This window comes from Hemitrygon akajei, chromosome 5, assembly GCF_048418815.1.
Source record: "Hemitrygon akajei chromosome 5, sHemAka1.3, whole genome shotgun sequence".
Taxonomy (NCBI): domain Eukaryota; kingdom Metazoa; phylum Chordata; class Chondrichthyes; order Myliobatiformes; family Dasyatidae; genus Hemitrygon; species Hemitrygon akajei.
The window spans coordinates 41,566,434-41,579,004 of record NC_133128.1 but is presented as its reverse complement, the minus strand read 5'-3'; the positions used below and the strand labels follow the sequence as shown (position 1 = coordinate 41,579,004).

At 40.3% G+C, this 12,571-nt stretch overlaps 1 protein-coding gene across 7 annotated transcripts in view; it reads right to left on the bottom strand.

The window, feature by feature from the left end:
- The window catches only part of LOC140727681 (POU domain, class 2, transcription factor 1-like), a 168,792-nt gene that overhangs the window by 84,321 nt on the left and 71,900 nt on the right, over positions 1–12,571 (bottom strand). For 6 of the 7 annotated variants that reach the window (XM_073045332.1, XM_073045333.1, XM_073045327.1 and 3 more), the window contains one exon: positions 5,688–5,744. The exons of the other annotated variant lie outside the window; for it this stretch is intronic. In XM_073045332.1, coding sequence (XP_072901433.1) covers positions 5,688–5,744 — 57 coding nt within the window. The remainder of the gene's footprint in view (positions 1–5,687; positions 5,745–12,571) is intronic. 7 annotated transcript variants of the gene reach the window in all.

The following is a 12,571-nucleotide window of genomic DNA, read 5'->3' as shown; positions in this document are numbered from 1 at the left end:
ATTTTTGCTCCATAAAAAGATAATAATAAAAAGAGATAGTAACATTGGAAGCTGTAGAAAGGAGATGCACTAATTTGTTCTTGGGATAAGGCAGTTCTCACATCAAGAGAGACTTAAGTAATTCCAGCCAAATTCCTTGGATTTTGAAGAATTCAAACAAATAAGATCCCAAGGGAAATTGACAGTGTAGATGTTGAAATATTATGACAAGCGGGAGTGTTAAGCAAGGGAATATAATTATAACTAAGGGACCAGTCATTTAAAAGTGAAGAAGTAAAAAATCCTTGTCACGGAAGTTGAGAGTCCCTGAAATACTTTGCTCCAGTGGATGACAGAAGATGGATCATTATAAGTATTTAAAGCAGAGCTGGGTAGATATTTAATAGATCATGGAATTAAGATGTGTGGAGAAATGGCACAGAAGAGCTGAGGCTAACATAGATCAGCAATGATCATATTGAATGCCAGGGCAGGCTTCAAGAGCTTATTGGGCTACTCCTGAGCCTATTTTCTTGCATTTTCTACCATTTCCTTTTAATATATATGCCTTCAACCCTTCCCAACTAATTAAAGTTTCCTTTCTTCACTTCGAAAAGTAAGTCCCATCTTTCCTCATAGCTAAAATATTCTAGTCATGGAATATCTTCTGTACCATCTCCATTATCTTTTTTATAATGCTCAGAATTGCATTTGAACTGAAACTTAACCAGCACTATGCATAATTCCATTCTTATGGTTTGAGGCTAATAATTGAAAGCATCCTGTGCATATTTTATGCTAAATTATATTTTTAAAAGCACTCTGCTGAGCAGTATTATTCCTTTTAAGGATTTGCAATCATGCACTCCAAGGTCTTTTTGTTTACCCACATTTCTCAATACCTTCCCATTTATTTTACATTCACTAATTTTTTCTCACCACCTTAAATACAACACATTATGTACTTCTCCAGAATAAAATCCACTTGCCATTTTTCAACCTCATGCCAAGACAATGAATGTCTTCCTAGAAAAAGCCAAACTTTCCTACCCCGAAGTCAACCCACAGCTGATTTTTTTTTCTAACATTTGTAAACATCCTACCGTCCTCTCGCTATTCAAGGCCAAAAAAGGAAGATGCTTATGAGGACTGTGTTTATGAAACCCCAATGGAACAGCCTTCCAGTGATAAAAATCATCATGGTCACTTACTAGTTTCTTCATTGACAGTCAGTGTCATCTATATCATACACCATCCTGTTGCCTCAAACATAAATGTCCCTTCAGAAATCTATGTGACTGGTTCTCAATCATCTGGGACTTTCTAAATTGAGATTTATATAATTGCTCAGAAAAGATATGAATAATATGCCTGTCACTGCAGTTAAACCAACACAGTTAATCCGTTCCACACGGTGAACAACTGTACAAGATTAGAAATTGTTGAAACATTTCTGTATCTAGGGGTTGATTAAAAAATAATAACCAAAGCTTCTGTAATTTCTTCCCATGCTTCTAGTATAGCCTGGGACACCTTTCACATGGGCTTGATAATTTATAGTTTCAGAGCTGAAAACCCCAAAATAAAATTGATCATTCACTATGTATTAACTTTACTTCTGTTCTATCTTTGTTTGTTTCCTCAACTCTACTCAACTAACTGTAGAAACCCCTATAACCATTAAGGTATAACTATTATTGACTTCTTGCATCCCTCTCTGTAGAAATGAATCATCCATGATGTCTTGGCTATGGCTCCATGCCCATGGAATGGGGACGTCTTCTCAATCCGTAATTAGAACCAAATAGTGCTCAAAGCAAAGGAGGCCATTAGGCCTCTTCAGAACTAGCTGATAGACTTTTTATTTCGGTCTGGCAAATAACTTTCCTCTCTAACTGAACTCTCCAGTAAATGGATAAACAAATCCCACGAACAACATGTTACAGCCTTATCGTCCAGGACACCAGAAAAACCCTAGAGAACCCACACGGCTTTGGTTGTTCATGTAACTGAGGAGTCATACCACAGTATATATTTTTTTATCTTTGCATGTAACTTTTCAACATAATTGTATAAGGGCTAAGAGTGTTGTAAAAACAAGCCTGAAGGCTTTGTGTGTCAATGCGAGGAGCATTCGTAACAAGGTGGATGAATTGAATGTGCAGATAGTTATTAATGAATATGATATAGTTGGGATCACAGAGACATGGCTCCAGGGTGACCAAGGATGGGAGCTCAACATCCAGGGATATTCGATATACAGGAGGGATAGACAGGAAAGAAAAGGAGGTGGGGTAGCATTGCTGGTTAGAGAGGAGATTAACGCAATAGAAAGGAAGGACATTAGCCTGGAGGATGTGGAATCGATATGGGTAGAGCTGCATAACACTAAGGGTCAGAAAACGCTGGTGAGAGTTGTGTACAGGCCACCTAACAGTAGTAGTGAGGTTGGGGATGGCATTAAACAGGAAATTAGAAATGCGTGCAATAAAGGAACAGTAGTTATAATGGGTGACTTCAATCTACATATAGGTTGGGTGAACCAAATTGGTAAGGGTGCTGAGGAAGAGGATTTCTTGGAATGTATGCGGGATGGTTTTCTGAACCAACATGTCGAGGAACCAACTAGAGAGCAGGCCATTCTAGACTGGGTATTGAGCAATGAGGAAGGGTTAGTTAGCAATCTTGTCGTGCGAGGCCCCTTGGGTAAGAGAGACCATAATATGGTGGAATTCTTCATTAAGATGGAGAGTGACATAGTTAATTCAGAAACAAAGGTTCTGAACTTAAAGAAGGGTAACTTTGAAGGTATGGGACATGAATTAGCTAAAATAGACTGGCAAATGATACTTAAAGGGTTGACGGTGGATATGCAATGGCAAGCATTTAAAGATCGTATGGATGAACTACAACAATTGTTCATCCCAGTTTGGCAAAATAATAAACCAGGGAAGGTAGTGCACCTGTGGCTGACAAGGGAAATTAGGGATAGTATCAAGTCCAAAGAAGAAACATATAAATTAGCAAAAAAAAAAGCGCACACCTGAGGACTGGGAGAAATTCAGAGACCAGCAGAGGAGGACAAAGGTCTTAATTAGGAAAGGGAAAAAAGATTATGAGAGAAAGCTGGCAGGGAACATAAAAACTGACTGTAAAAGCTTTTATAGATACGTGAAAAGAAAAAGATTGGTCAAGACAAATGTAGGTCCTTTACAGTCAGAAACAGGTGAATTGATCATAGGGAACAAAGACATGGCAGACCAATTGAATAACTACTTTGGTTCTGTCTTCACTAAGGAGGACATAAATAATCTTCCGGAAATAGTAAGGGACCGAGGGTCTAGTGAGATGGAGGAACTGAGGGAAATACATGTTAGTAGGGAAGTGGTGTTAGGTAAATTGAAGGGATTAAAGGCAGATAAATCCCCAAAGCCAGATGGTCTGCATCCCAGAGTGCTTAAGGAAGTAGCCCAAGAAATAGTGGATGCACCAGTGATAATTTTTCAAAACTCCTTAGATTATGGATTAGTTCCTGAGGATTGGAGGGTGGCTAATGTAATCCCACTTTTTTAAAAAAGGAGGGAGAGAGAAACCGGGGAATTATAGACCGGTTAGTCTGACATCGGTGGTGGGGAAAATGCTAGGGTCGGTTATCAAAGATGTGATAACAGCACATTTGGGAAGAGGTGAAATCATCGGACAAAGTCAGCATGGATTTGTGAAAGGAAAATCATGTCTGACGAATCTTATAGAATTTTTTGAAGATGTAACTAGTAGAGTGGATAGGGGAGAGCCAGTGGATGTGGTATATTTAGATTTTCAAAAGGCTTTTGACAAGGTCCCACACAGGAGATTAGTGTGCAAACTTAAAGCACACGGTATTGGGGGTATAGTATTGATGTGGATAGAGAATTGGTTGGCAGACAGGAAGCAAAGAGTGGGAGTAAATGGGACCTTTTCAGAATGGCAGGCAGTGACTAGAGGGGTACCGCAAGGCTCAGTGCTGGGACCCTAGTTGTTTACGATATATATTAATGATTTAGACGAGGGAATTAAATGCAGCATCTCCAAGTTTGCGGATGACACAAAGCTGGGCGGCGGTGTTAGCTGTGAGGAGGATGCTAAGAGGATGCAGGGTGACTTGGATAGGTTAGGTGAGTGGGCAAATTCATGGCAGATGCAATTTAATGTGGATAAATGTGAGGTTATCCACTTCGGTTGCAAGAACAGGAAAACAGATTATTATCTGAACGGTGGCCGATTAAGAAAAGGGGAAATGCAACAAGACCTGGGTGTCATTGTACACCAGTCATTGAAGGTGGGCATGCAGGTACAGCAGGCGGTGAAAAAGTCAAATGGTATGTTGGCATTCATAGCAAAAGGATTTGAGTGCAGGAGTAGGGAGGTTCTACTGCAATTGTACAAGGCCTTGGTGAGACCGCACCTAGAATATTGTGTGCAGTTTTGGTCCCCTAATCTGAGGAAAGACATTCTTGCCATAGAGGGAGTACAGAGAAGGTTCACCAGATTGATTCCTGGGATGGCAGGACTTTCATATGAAGAAAGACTGGATCGACTAGGCTTACACTCACTGGAATTTAGAAGATTGAGGGGGGATCTTATTGAAACGTGTAAAATTCTAAAGGGATTGGACAGGCTAGATGCAGGAAGATTGTTTCCGATGTTGGGGAAGTCCAGAACGAGGGGTCACAGTGTAAGGATAAAGGGGAAGCCTTTTAGGACCGAGATGAGGAAAAACTTCTTCACACAGAGAGTGGTGAATCTGTGGAATTCTCTGCCACAGGAAACAGTTGAGGCCAATTCATTGGCTATATTTAAGAGGAAGTTAGATATGGCCCTTGTGGCTAAAGGGATCGGGGGTATGGAGAGAAAGCAGGTGCAGGGTTCTAAGTTGGATGATCAGCCATGATCATACTGAATGGCGGTGCTGGCTCAAAGGGCCGAATGGCCTACTCCTGCACCTATTTTCTATGTTTCTATGTAGTGCTGTTGCAAAATAAGTCAGTAATAATTAATCTTACTGATGCCCCCTTCATTCAATGTGTTCATTTATCAAATAAAAGGAACCAGCAAATAAAAAACTCGTAAATGTTAAATTATTTACTTCTTTATTCATCCTATTCAACCTTAATTTCCAAGTTCACTTAAAACAAAAGCTTGTACCAACTCAATGAACTAGCATTTTCTTCATTCATTTTAAACCTACTAAAGCTGTTTGTGATCTCAAATTTTGAGCTGGTAGAAAGAGTTTGGTTTTTGACTGTATAAAGGACGGCTTTGCCGGTCATGTCAATCTTTTATTTTTTGATCCAAGAGTGCTGCTATCTCAGTGTTAATGCTTTTAAACCCCTTCTGATTATGGCAAGGCCAATCGAATCCTGCTAAGTAATAAATGGTTCGTTTTAGGGTTTCCCCACCTTCTTCAGGTGCACATGTACAATTCCTCTTGCTGCATGGAGAATTGAAGTCTTCAAGTGTCATGTTGCCATCTGTGAGACTTAGGCTGCCTTCTGTACTTTAATGTAATCTTGTTGGACATAGCTGACCTCACAAAACAGAAAGCTGCCCAGCTATCACAACCAATAGCAAGCAAGACAACCCCTTTCCAATCAATCACCCCATAACATCTCCAACGTTCACTAAATCTACTTAAGGACAGAAAGAAGTCCATAATAAAAGTTGCCTACCTGTAAATTTAATGTTTGTGAAGGAGTTGGTTGCAAAGTTGTTCCAGGAAGTTGCACCTGCAATATCAGAGTAAAAAATGTTTATTGTGTGACCTAATTAGAATTGCAACTTGCAATAAAAATGTGATTGAAGTAAGCTTAGTATTCAAATGTCAAGTATGTCAAACACAAATGAGTTATCTAGTACAAATTAGTTCTCACCATCCTTGCTATCTTTCCCTATCAGACTCCAAACAGTCATTTGCACAAAGTACCAAATTACACTTCCCTTTGCCTAACTTCATTGAAGATTTTCAGCCTGAAACGTCGACAGTGCTTCTCCCTATAAATGCTGCCTGGCCTGCTGTGTTCCACCAGCATTTTGTGTGTGTGTGTTGCTTGAATTTCCAGCATCTGCAAATTTCCTCGTGTTCCCATGTCCTTCTGTTCTTTTAACCCATTATCCTCTTTATAGTAATCTTTCCCACAGATGTGTCTTAACACAAACTCAAGAGAATCCAGGATAAAGTTGCTGCTGGGAAGTGCAGTGCCTACTGAGAGCAGGCAATATTGCAACCTTTTTGTAGAGCTTACTTCTCTCTGTGTCAACAGTTCCAAAGTGCCCTAATTACAATTGACTTTTAATTAAACTATCAAACAAGAGACTTTCTCCTCACCAAGCAGACTGACAATCAAATGCTCATAAGAGCAGCTTGGAAATATTGAAAAGTATAATACTTCCAATGCTGAAAATCCAAAATGAGACAAAAAATATTAGACATACTCTGTGAACAGTGGAGGAACACAGCTAAATTCTGATCCAAAACCATTAACTTTTTTTCATTGCCACAAATGTTGCATGTCCTACTGATCATTTCCAGTTTAATAGAATCACTGAGGCTAATAGCAGGATGGAAGGAGCAGGATTAGGCCATTCAGTCCATCAAGTCTGCTCAACAATTCCATCACTACTGATTTATTTTTCTTCTCAATCCCATTTATCTGCCTTCTTCCTGTAACCTCTGGTGCCCTTGCTAATCAAGAACTTAACAATCACTGCATTAAATATACCCAATAATTTGGTCTCCACAGCTGTGTATAGCAATGAATTTCAAAGATGTGGGTTAAAAAATTCCTCTTCATTTCTGTTCTAAAATTACTTCCTTCCATTGATGCTGTGCCCCCTGATCCTAGACTCTCCCACAATTGAAAACATTCTTTCCATATTTACTCTATTCTGGGCTTTCAATATTTGATAGGATTCAGTGAGATTCCACCCCCTCCCCCTGCATGTTTCTAAACTCCAGCAAGTACAGGCCCAGAACAATCAAATGTTCCTCATGCATTAACCCTTCAATGCCAGGATAGACTTCCTTAGACATGGGGCCCAAATTTCCTTACAATACTCTAAAAGCAGCTTGACCAACACCTTATAAATCTTCAGAATGACATCCTTACACTCTCTTACACATAATCCAGTTCATTAATGTATAACATGAAAAGAAGCTCACCCAACACAGTCCCTACAGACCACCAGTTGTCACAGCCAGCCAACCAGAAAAGGCCCTCTTCATTGTCACTCCTTGCTTTCTACCAGTCAGCCAATCTTCTGTCTATCTACCATCATTCCTGTAATACAATGGGTGAGTGCCTACATTGTTCAACAACTTGTTGAACACCTTGTCAAAGGCCTTCTGAAAATCCAACTGAACAACATCCTCTGACTCTCTTTGGCTGTCCTGTTACTTCATCAAAGAATTCCAACAGATTTGACAGGCATATTTTATCAGGCACCTCCAAGTACCTTGAAACTTCCTATCCTTAATAATGGACTTTAATATCTCGCCAAACACAGAAATCAAGTTCACTGGACAAATAACTTCCTGCCTTTTTGCACTCCTCCTTCTTAAAGAGTGGGGTGACATTTCCAATCCTCCAGAACCATTCCAGAATCCATCGATTCTTGAAGGATCACTGCTAATGCCTGCACAATTCAGCAATTCTACTGCTTTCAGAACCCTGGGGTGGAGTCCATCTGGTCTAGATGACTTACCTACCTTCAGACCATTCAGCTTCCCAAGCACCTTCTGTAATAGTGACTACACTCACTTTGGCCTTCTGATTCCCTCAAATTTGTAGCAAGTTGCTGGTGGTCAACCCCAGCGAAGACTGACACAAAATACTTATTCAGTTTGTTTGCCATTTCTTTGTTCCTCATTACAAACTCTCCAGCATCACTGTCCAGTCGTCCATTGTCCACTCTTGCCTCTCTTTTACTCTGGGGGAAAAGTGCTTTGGTATCCTCTTTTACTTCATTGCAAGCTTAACTTCACATTTCGCCTTTCCTCTCTGTTGGTTTTAAAAGCTTCCCAACAATTCGTATGCCCTCTCTTTTGCATTTATGCTGTCTTTGACTTCCCTTGCTAGCTACAGTTGCCTCATCCTACCTTAGGATGCTCCTTTGTCTTTCAAATTACTCCCAGAAACTCCAGCCATTGCTATCCTAATGTCATTCAGGCTAGCTTCCCATTCCAATAATCTTTGGCCAGCTCCTTTCTCATGCCTCTGTAGTTACCTTTAATCAATGTGATTGTGATAGGAACGAAAGTGATAGGGGACTCAATGCACATTCTGTGGCCACGAAAGGAACAACAGGACGGTGTGCTACCTTGGAGAAGCCAGGATCAAAGGATGTCGCTGAGCAGCTGCAGAATATTCTCAAGAGAGAGGGTGAGCAGAGGAGATCGTGGTGAACATAACATTCCTGCCAATGACATAGGTAGAAAGGGAGGAGTCCAGCAGTGAGTACAGAAATTAACAGATGAGGCTGAAGAGCAGGGTCATCATGTCTGGGAGTAATCTCTGGATTACTCCCAGTACCACGTGCTAATTGGGGCAGGAATACGATGAGAGAACAGATGAATTAAGTGGCTGAGGAACTGGTGCAGGAGGCAGAATTTCATGTTCTTAGATAATTGGAACCTATTCTAGGCCTGGGGGGGGGGGGGGGGGGGAGAGATATGTAAAAAAGGAATAGGTTACACCTGAACCTGAGGAGGACCAATGTGTGCGTTTGCTACAGCTGTTGGGAACGGTTTAAATTAAACTGGCAGGGGGATGAGAACCAGAGTGATAAGGCTGAGGATGGGGCAGTTAGCATACAAGTAGACACAATGTGTAGTGAAAGAGTGAGGCAGGAAAGGCAGATGAAAGGTCAAAATTGCAGTCAGCGGAATAGGTTGAAGTGTACCATGGGGGCAAACTCGAAAAGGGTGATGAATAAAGGACTGAATGTATTATGCTTGAATGCACACAGTATACAGAACAAGGCAGATGATTTTATAGCGTAGTTAGAGATGGACAGGTATGACATTGTGGGCATCACTGAGTTGTGGCAGAAAGAAGATCATGGTTGGAAGCTTAACATCCAAGGATTCACATTGTATCAAAACGACAGGCAGATAGGCAGAGGGGGTGAGGTGGCTCTGTTAATAAAATATGAAATCAAATCTTTAGAAAAAAAATGACATAGGCCAATGAGATGGCTTTTTAGAGCAGTTTGTGGTTGAGCCCACTAGAGAAAAGGCAATTCTGGATTAAGTGTTGTGTAGTGAACCAGATTTGAATTGGGAGCTTAACATAAGGGAACTCTTAGAAAACAGTCATCATAATATGATAAAATTTACCTAGCAGTTTGAGAGGGAGAAGATAAACTATCAGTATTGCAGTGGAGCAAAGGGAATTACAGAAGCATGAGAGAGTATTTAGCCAAAGTGATGATGGCAAAAGAACAATGACTGGAGATTCTTGGGGTAAGTAGGAAGGCATAGGATAGACACATCCCAAAGATAAAGAAGTATTCTAAAGGGAGGATAAGGCAACCATGGCTGACAAGGGAAGTCAAAGACAACATAAAATGTAAAGAGAGGGCATATAATATAGCAAAACTTAGTGGGAAGTTAGAGGATTGAGAAGCATTTAAAAACTAACAGAAGGCATCCAAAAAAAAGCATTAAAGAGAGAAAAGATGAAATATGAAGGTAGACCAGCCAATAATAAAATAGAACACCATAAGATTTTTCAGATACATAAAGAGTAAAAAAAAAGTCTGAGAGTGAATATTGGACCACTGGGAAATGGCAGACAAACTTAATAAGTGTTTTGCATTGGTCTTCACTGTGGAACATACGAACAGTATGCCAGAGTGTCAGAGAGCAGAAGTGAGTGGACATGCTATTACTTAGGAAATGGTGCTTGGGAAGCTGAAAAGTCTGAAGGTAAATTGGTCACCTGGACCAGATAGAAGAGTTCTGAAATAGATTGTGGAGGCATTAGCAATGATCTTTCAAAAATATTAGATTCTGGAATGGTTCTGGAGGACTGGAAAATGGGAAATACCACTCCACTCTTTAAGAAAGGACAGAGGCAGAAAAAAAGAAATTAATAGGCCTGTTAGCCTGACCTCAGTGGTTGGGATGTTGTTGCAGTCCATTATTAGAGATGAGATTTCAGGGTATCTGATAACACGCTAAATAGGCCAAAGTCAGCATGGTTTCCTTTTGGGGAAACCTTGCCTGTCAAATCTGTTAGAATTATTTGAGGAAATAATATGTAGGACAGAGAGTTAATGGATGTTGTGTACTCAGATTTTCAGAACGCCTTGATAATACCCACAATATCGTAGGATGGTATCATGGTTCTTCGTTTATGGATTGTGGACTTTTTCAGACTTATGGTTTTCACATTGTATTTTGTTATCACCTGTTCCTTTTCTGTTTTGCTGTGCGAGGGGAGGGTGTTTGTGGGTTGATGTTCTGTTGTGTTTTGTTAGCTTTTCTGTGCAGGGAGGGTTTTGTTTTGGATGTGTTAATGCTCCTGTTCCGTTTTGCATGTGGGGGGGGGGGGGGGGAGAAGGGTGCTGATGATTGGGATGCCTTTTTTTTTTACACACGTGGGGGTTGATGTTTCTCTCTGAACATCTTTCACAGTCTTTCTCAGTTTTGTGGCTATCTGGAGAAGACAAATTTCAGAGTTGTACATGGATACATGCTTTCATAATAAATGAATCTTTGTATTATTTTCTTTAAGCATTTTCTATGCTGGTGAGTTTGAAATGAACAAAGGGCCTCTCTTCTTTTCAATTTTCCTTTAAGCAAAGAACCCCAACAGCTATTCTTCGGTCATATTAACCTCTTCATTATTGCTTCTTTTATTGATCAATATAATTAAGGTCTAACAAAAGAGGTCTTCAAACATTTTCCACAGATGCAGGCTGACCTACATTTTTTCTATACCCTTCAATGTTTCTTTCATTCATTCATTATGTGCCGTGATGTATGATGGGGGTGATCATGGCCCTTAACCAAACTTTTCTACAGTTGTTTGCCATTGCCTTCTTCTGGGCAGTGTTGTTACATGATGGGTGACATCAGCCTTTATCAATACTCTTCAGAGACTGTCTGCCTGGCGTCAGTGGTTGCATAACCACAATATGATATGCACCAGCTGCTTGCACGGCTTCACGGACCTTGATCGGTGGACTGAGCAGGTGCTACACCTCACCCAAGGGTAACCTGCAGGCTTACAAAAGGAAGGAGACCTTATACCTTTTGGTTGGGAAGTATCTCAATCCTGCTACCCAGTTTATATTCATAATGGATTTAAAACTGAAAGCCATAATGAAACATGGAGAGCTGACTCTTCACTAGCAGAGTCCAATCAATGGCTAGGGAACATAATTAACATTCCAGTTCTCAACTTATCACAAAATAAGATTCTAGACAAAACACTGTCTGAGTGTATGTTCCCTGATATGGTCACTATACTGAGTAACTAACTTAATTATACAAAACAAAGATTGGCTAATAAAACCCAAGTTTCCAAGAAAATAAGGAACTAATCGTAGACTGTGGGTCTTTAGACTCCTGCATATTCTCCCTAATGGTAGTAATGAGAAGAGGGCATGGCCCTGATGATCTGAGTCAGAATCAGAATCAGGTTTACTATCACCGGCATGTGTTGTGAAATTTGTTAACTTAGCAGCAGCAGTTCAATACAAAACATAATATTTGAGAAAATAAATAAATAAATTACATTCTATGTATATTGAACAGATTAAAATTGTGCAAAAACAGAAATAATATATATTTTAAAAAGTGAGGTAATGTTCATGGGTTCAATGTCCATTTAGGAATTGGATGGCAGAGGGGAAGAAGCTGTTCCTGAATCGCTGTGCGCGCGCCTTCAGGCTTCTGTACCTCCTACCTGATGGTAACAGTGGGTGCTGGACGACCTTAATAATGGACACTGCCTTTCTGAGACACTGCTCCTTGAAGATGTCCTGTGTACTTTGTAGGCTAGTACCCAAAATGGAGCTGACTAAATTTACAACCCTCTGCAGTAGCAACTCCACCTCCCATACCAGACAGTGATGTAGCCTGTCAGAATGCTCTCCACAGAACATCTATACAAGTTTTTGAGTGTTTCTGTTAACATACCAAATCTTTTCAAACTCCTAATCAAGTACAGTCATTGCCTTGCCTTTTTTATAACTGCATCGATATGTTGGGACCAATCCTCTATGAGGATTGGTATGTGTTCCTTCCCTGTCAGAAGACCACAATCAGCTCTTCCATCTTACTGACATTGAGTGCGTTTGTTGGTGCGACACCACTCCACTAGCTGATATATCTCGCTCCTGTATGCCCTCTTGTCTCAATCTCAGATTCTACCAACAATGGTTATATCATCAGTAAATTTATAGATGGTATTTGAGCTATGCCTAGCCACACAGTCATGTGCATACAGAGAGTAGAGCAATGGGCTAAGCACACACCCAAGATGCACCAGTGTTCATAGTCAGCGAAGAGGATATGTTATCACCAATCTGCACAGATTGTGGTCTT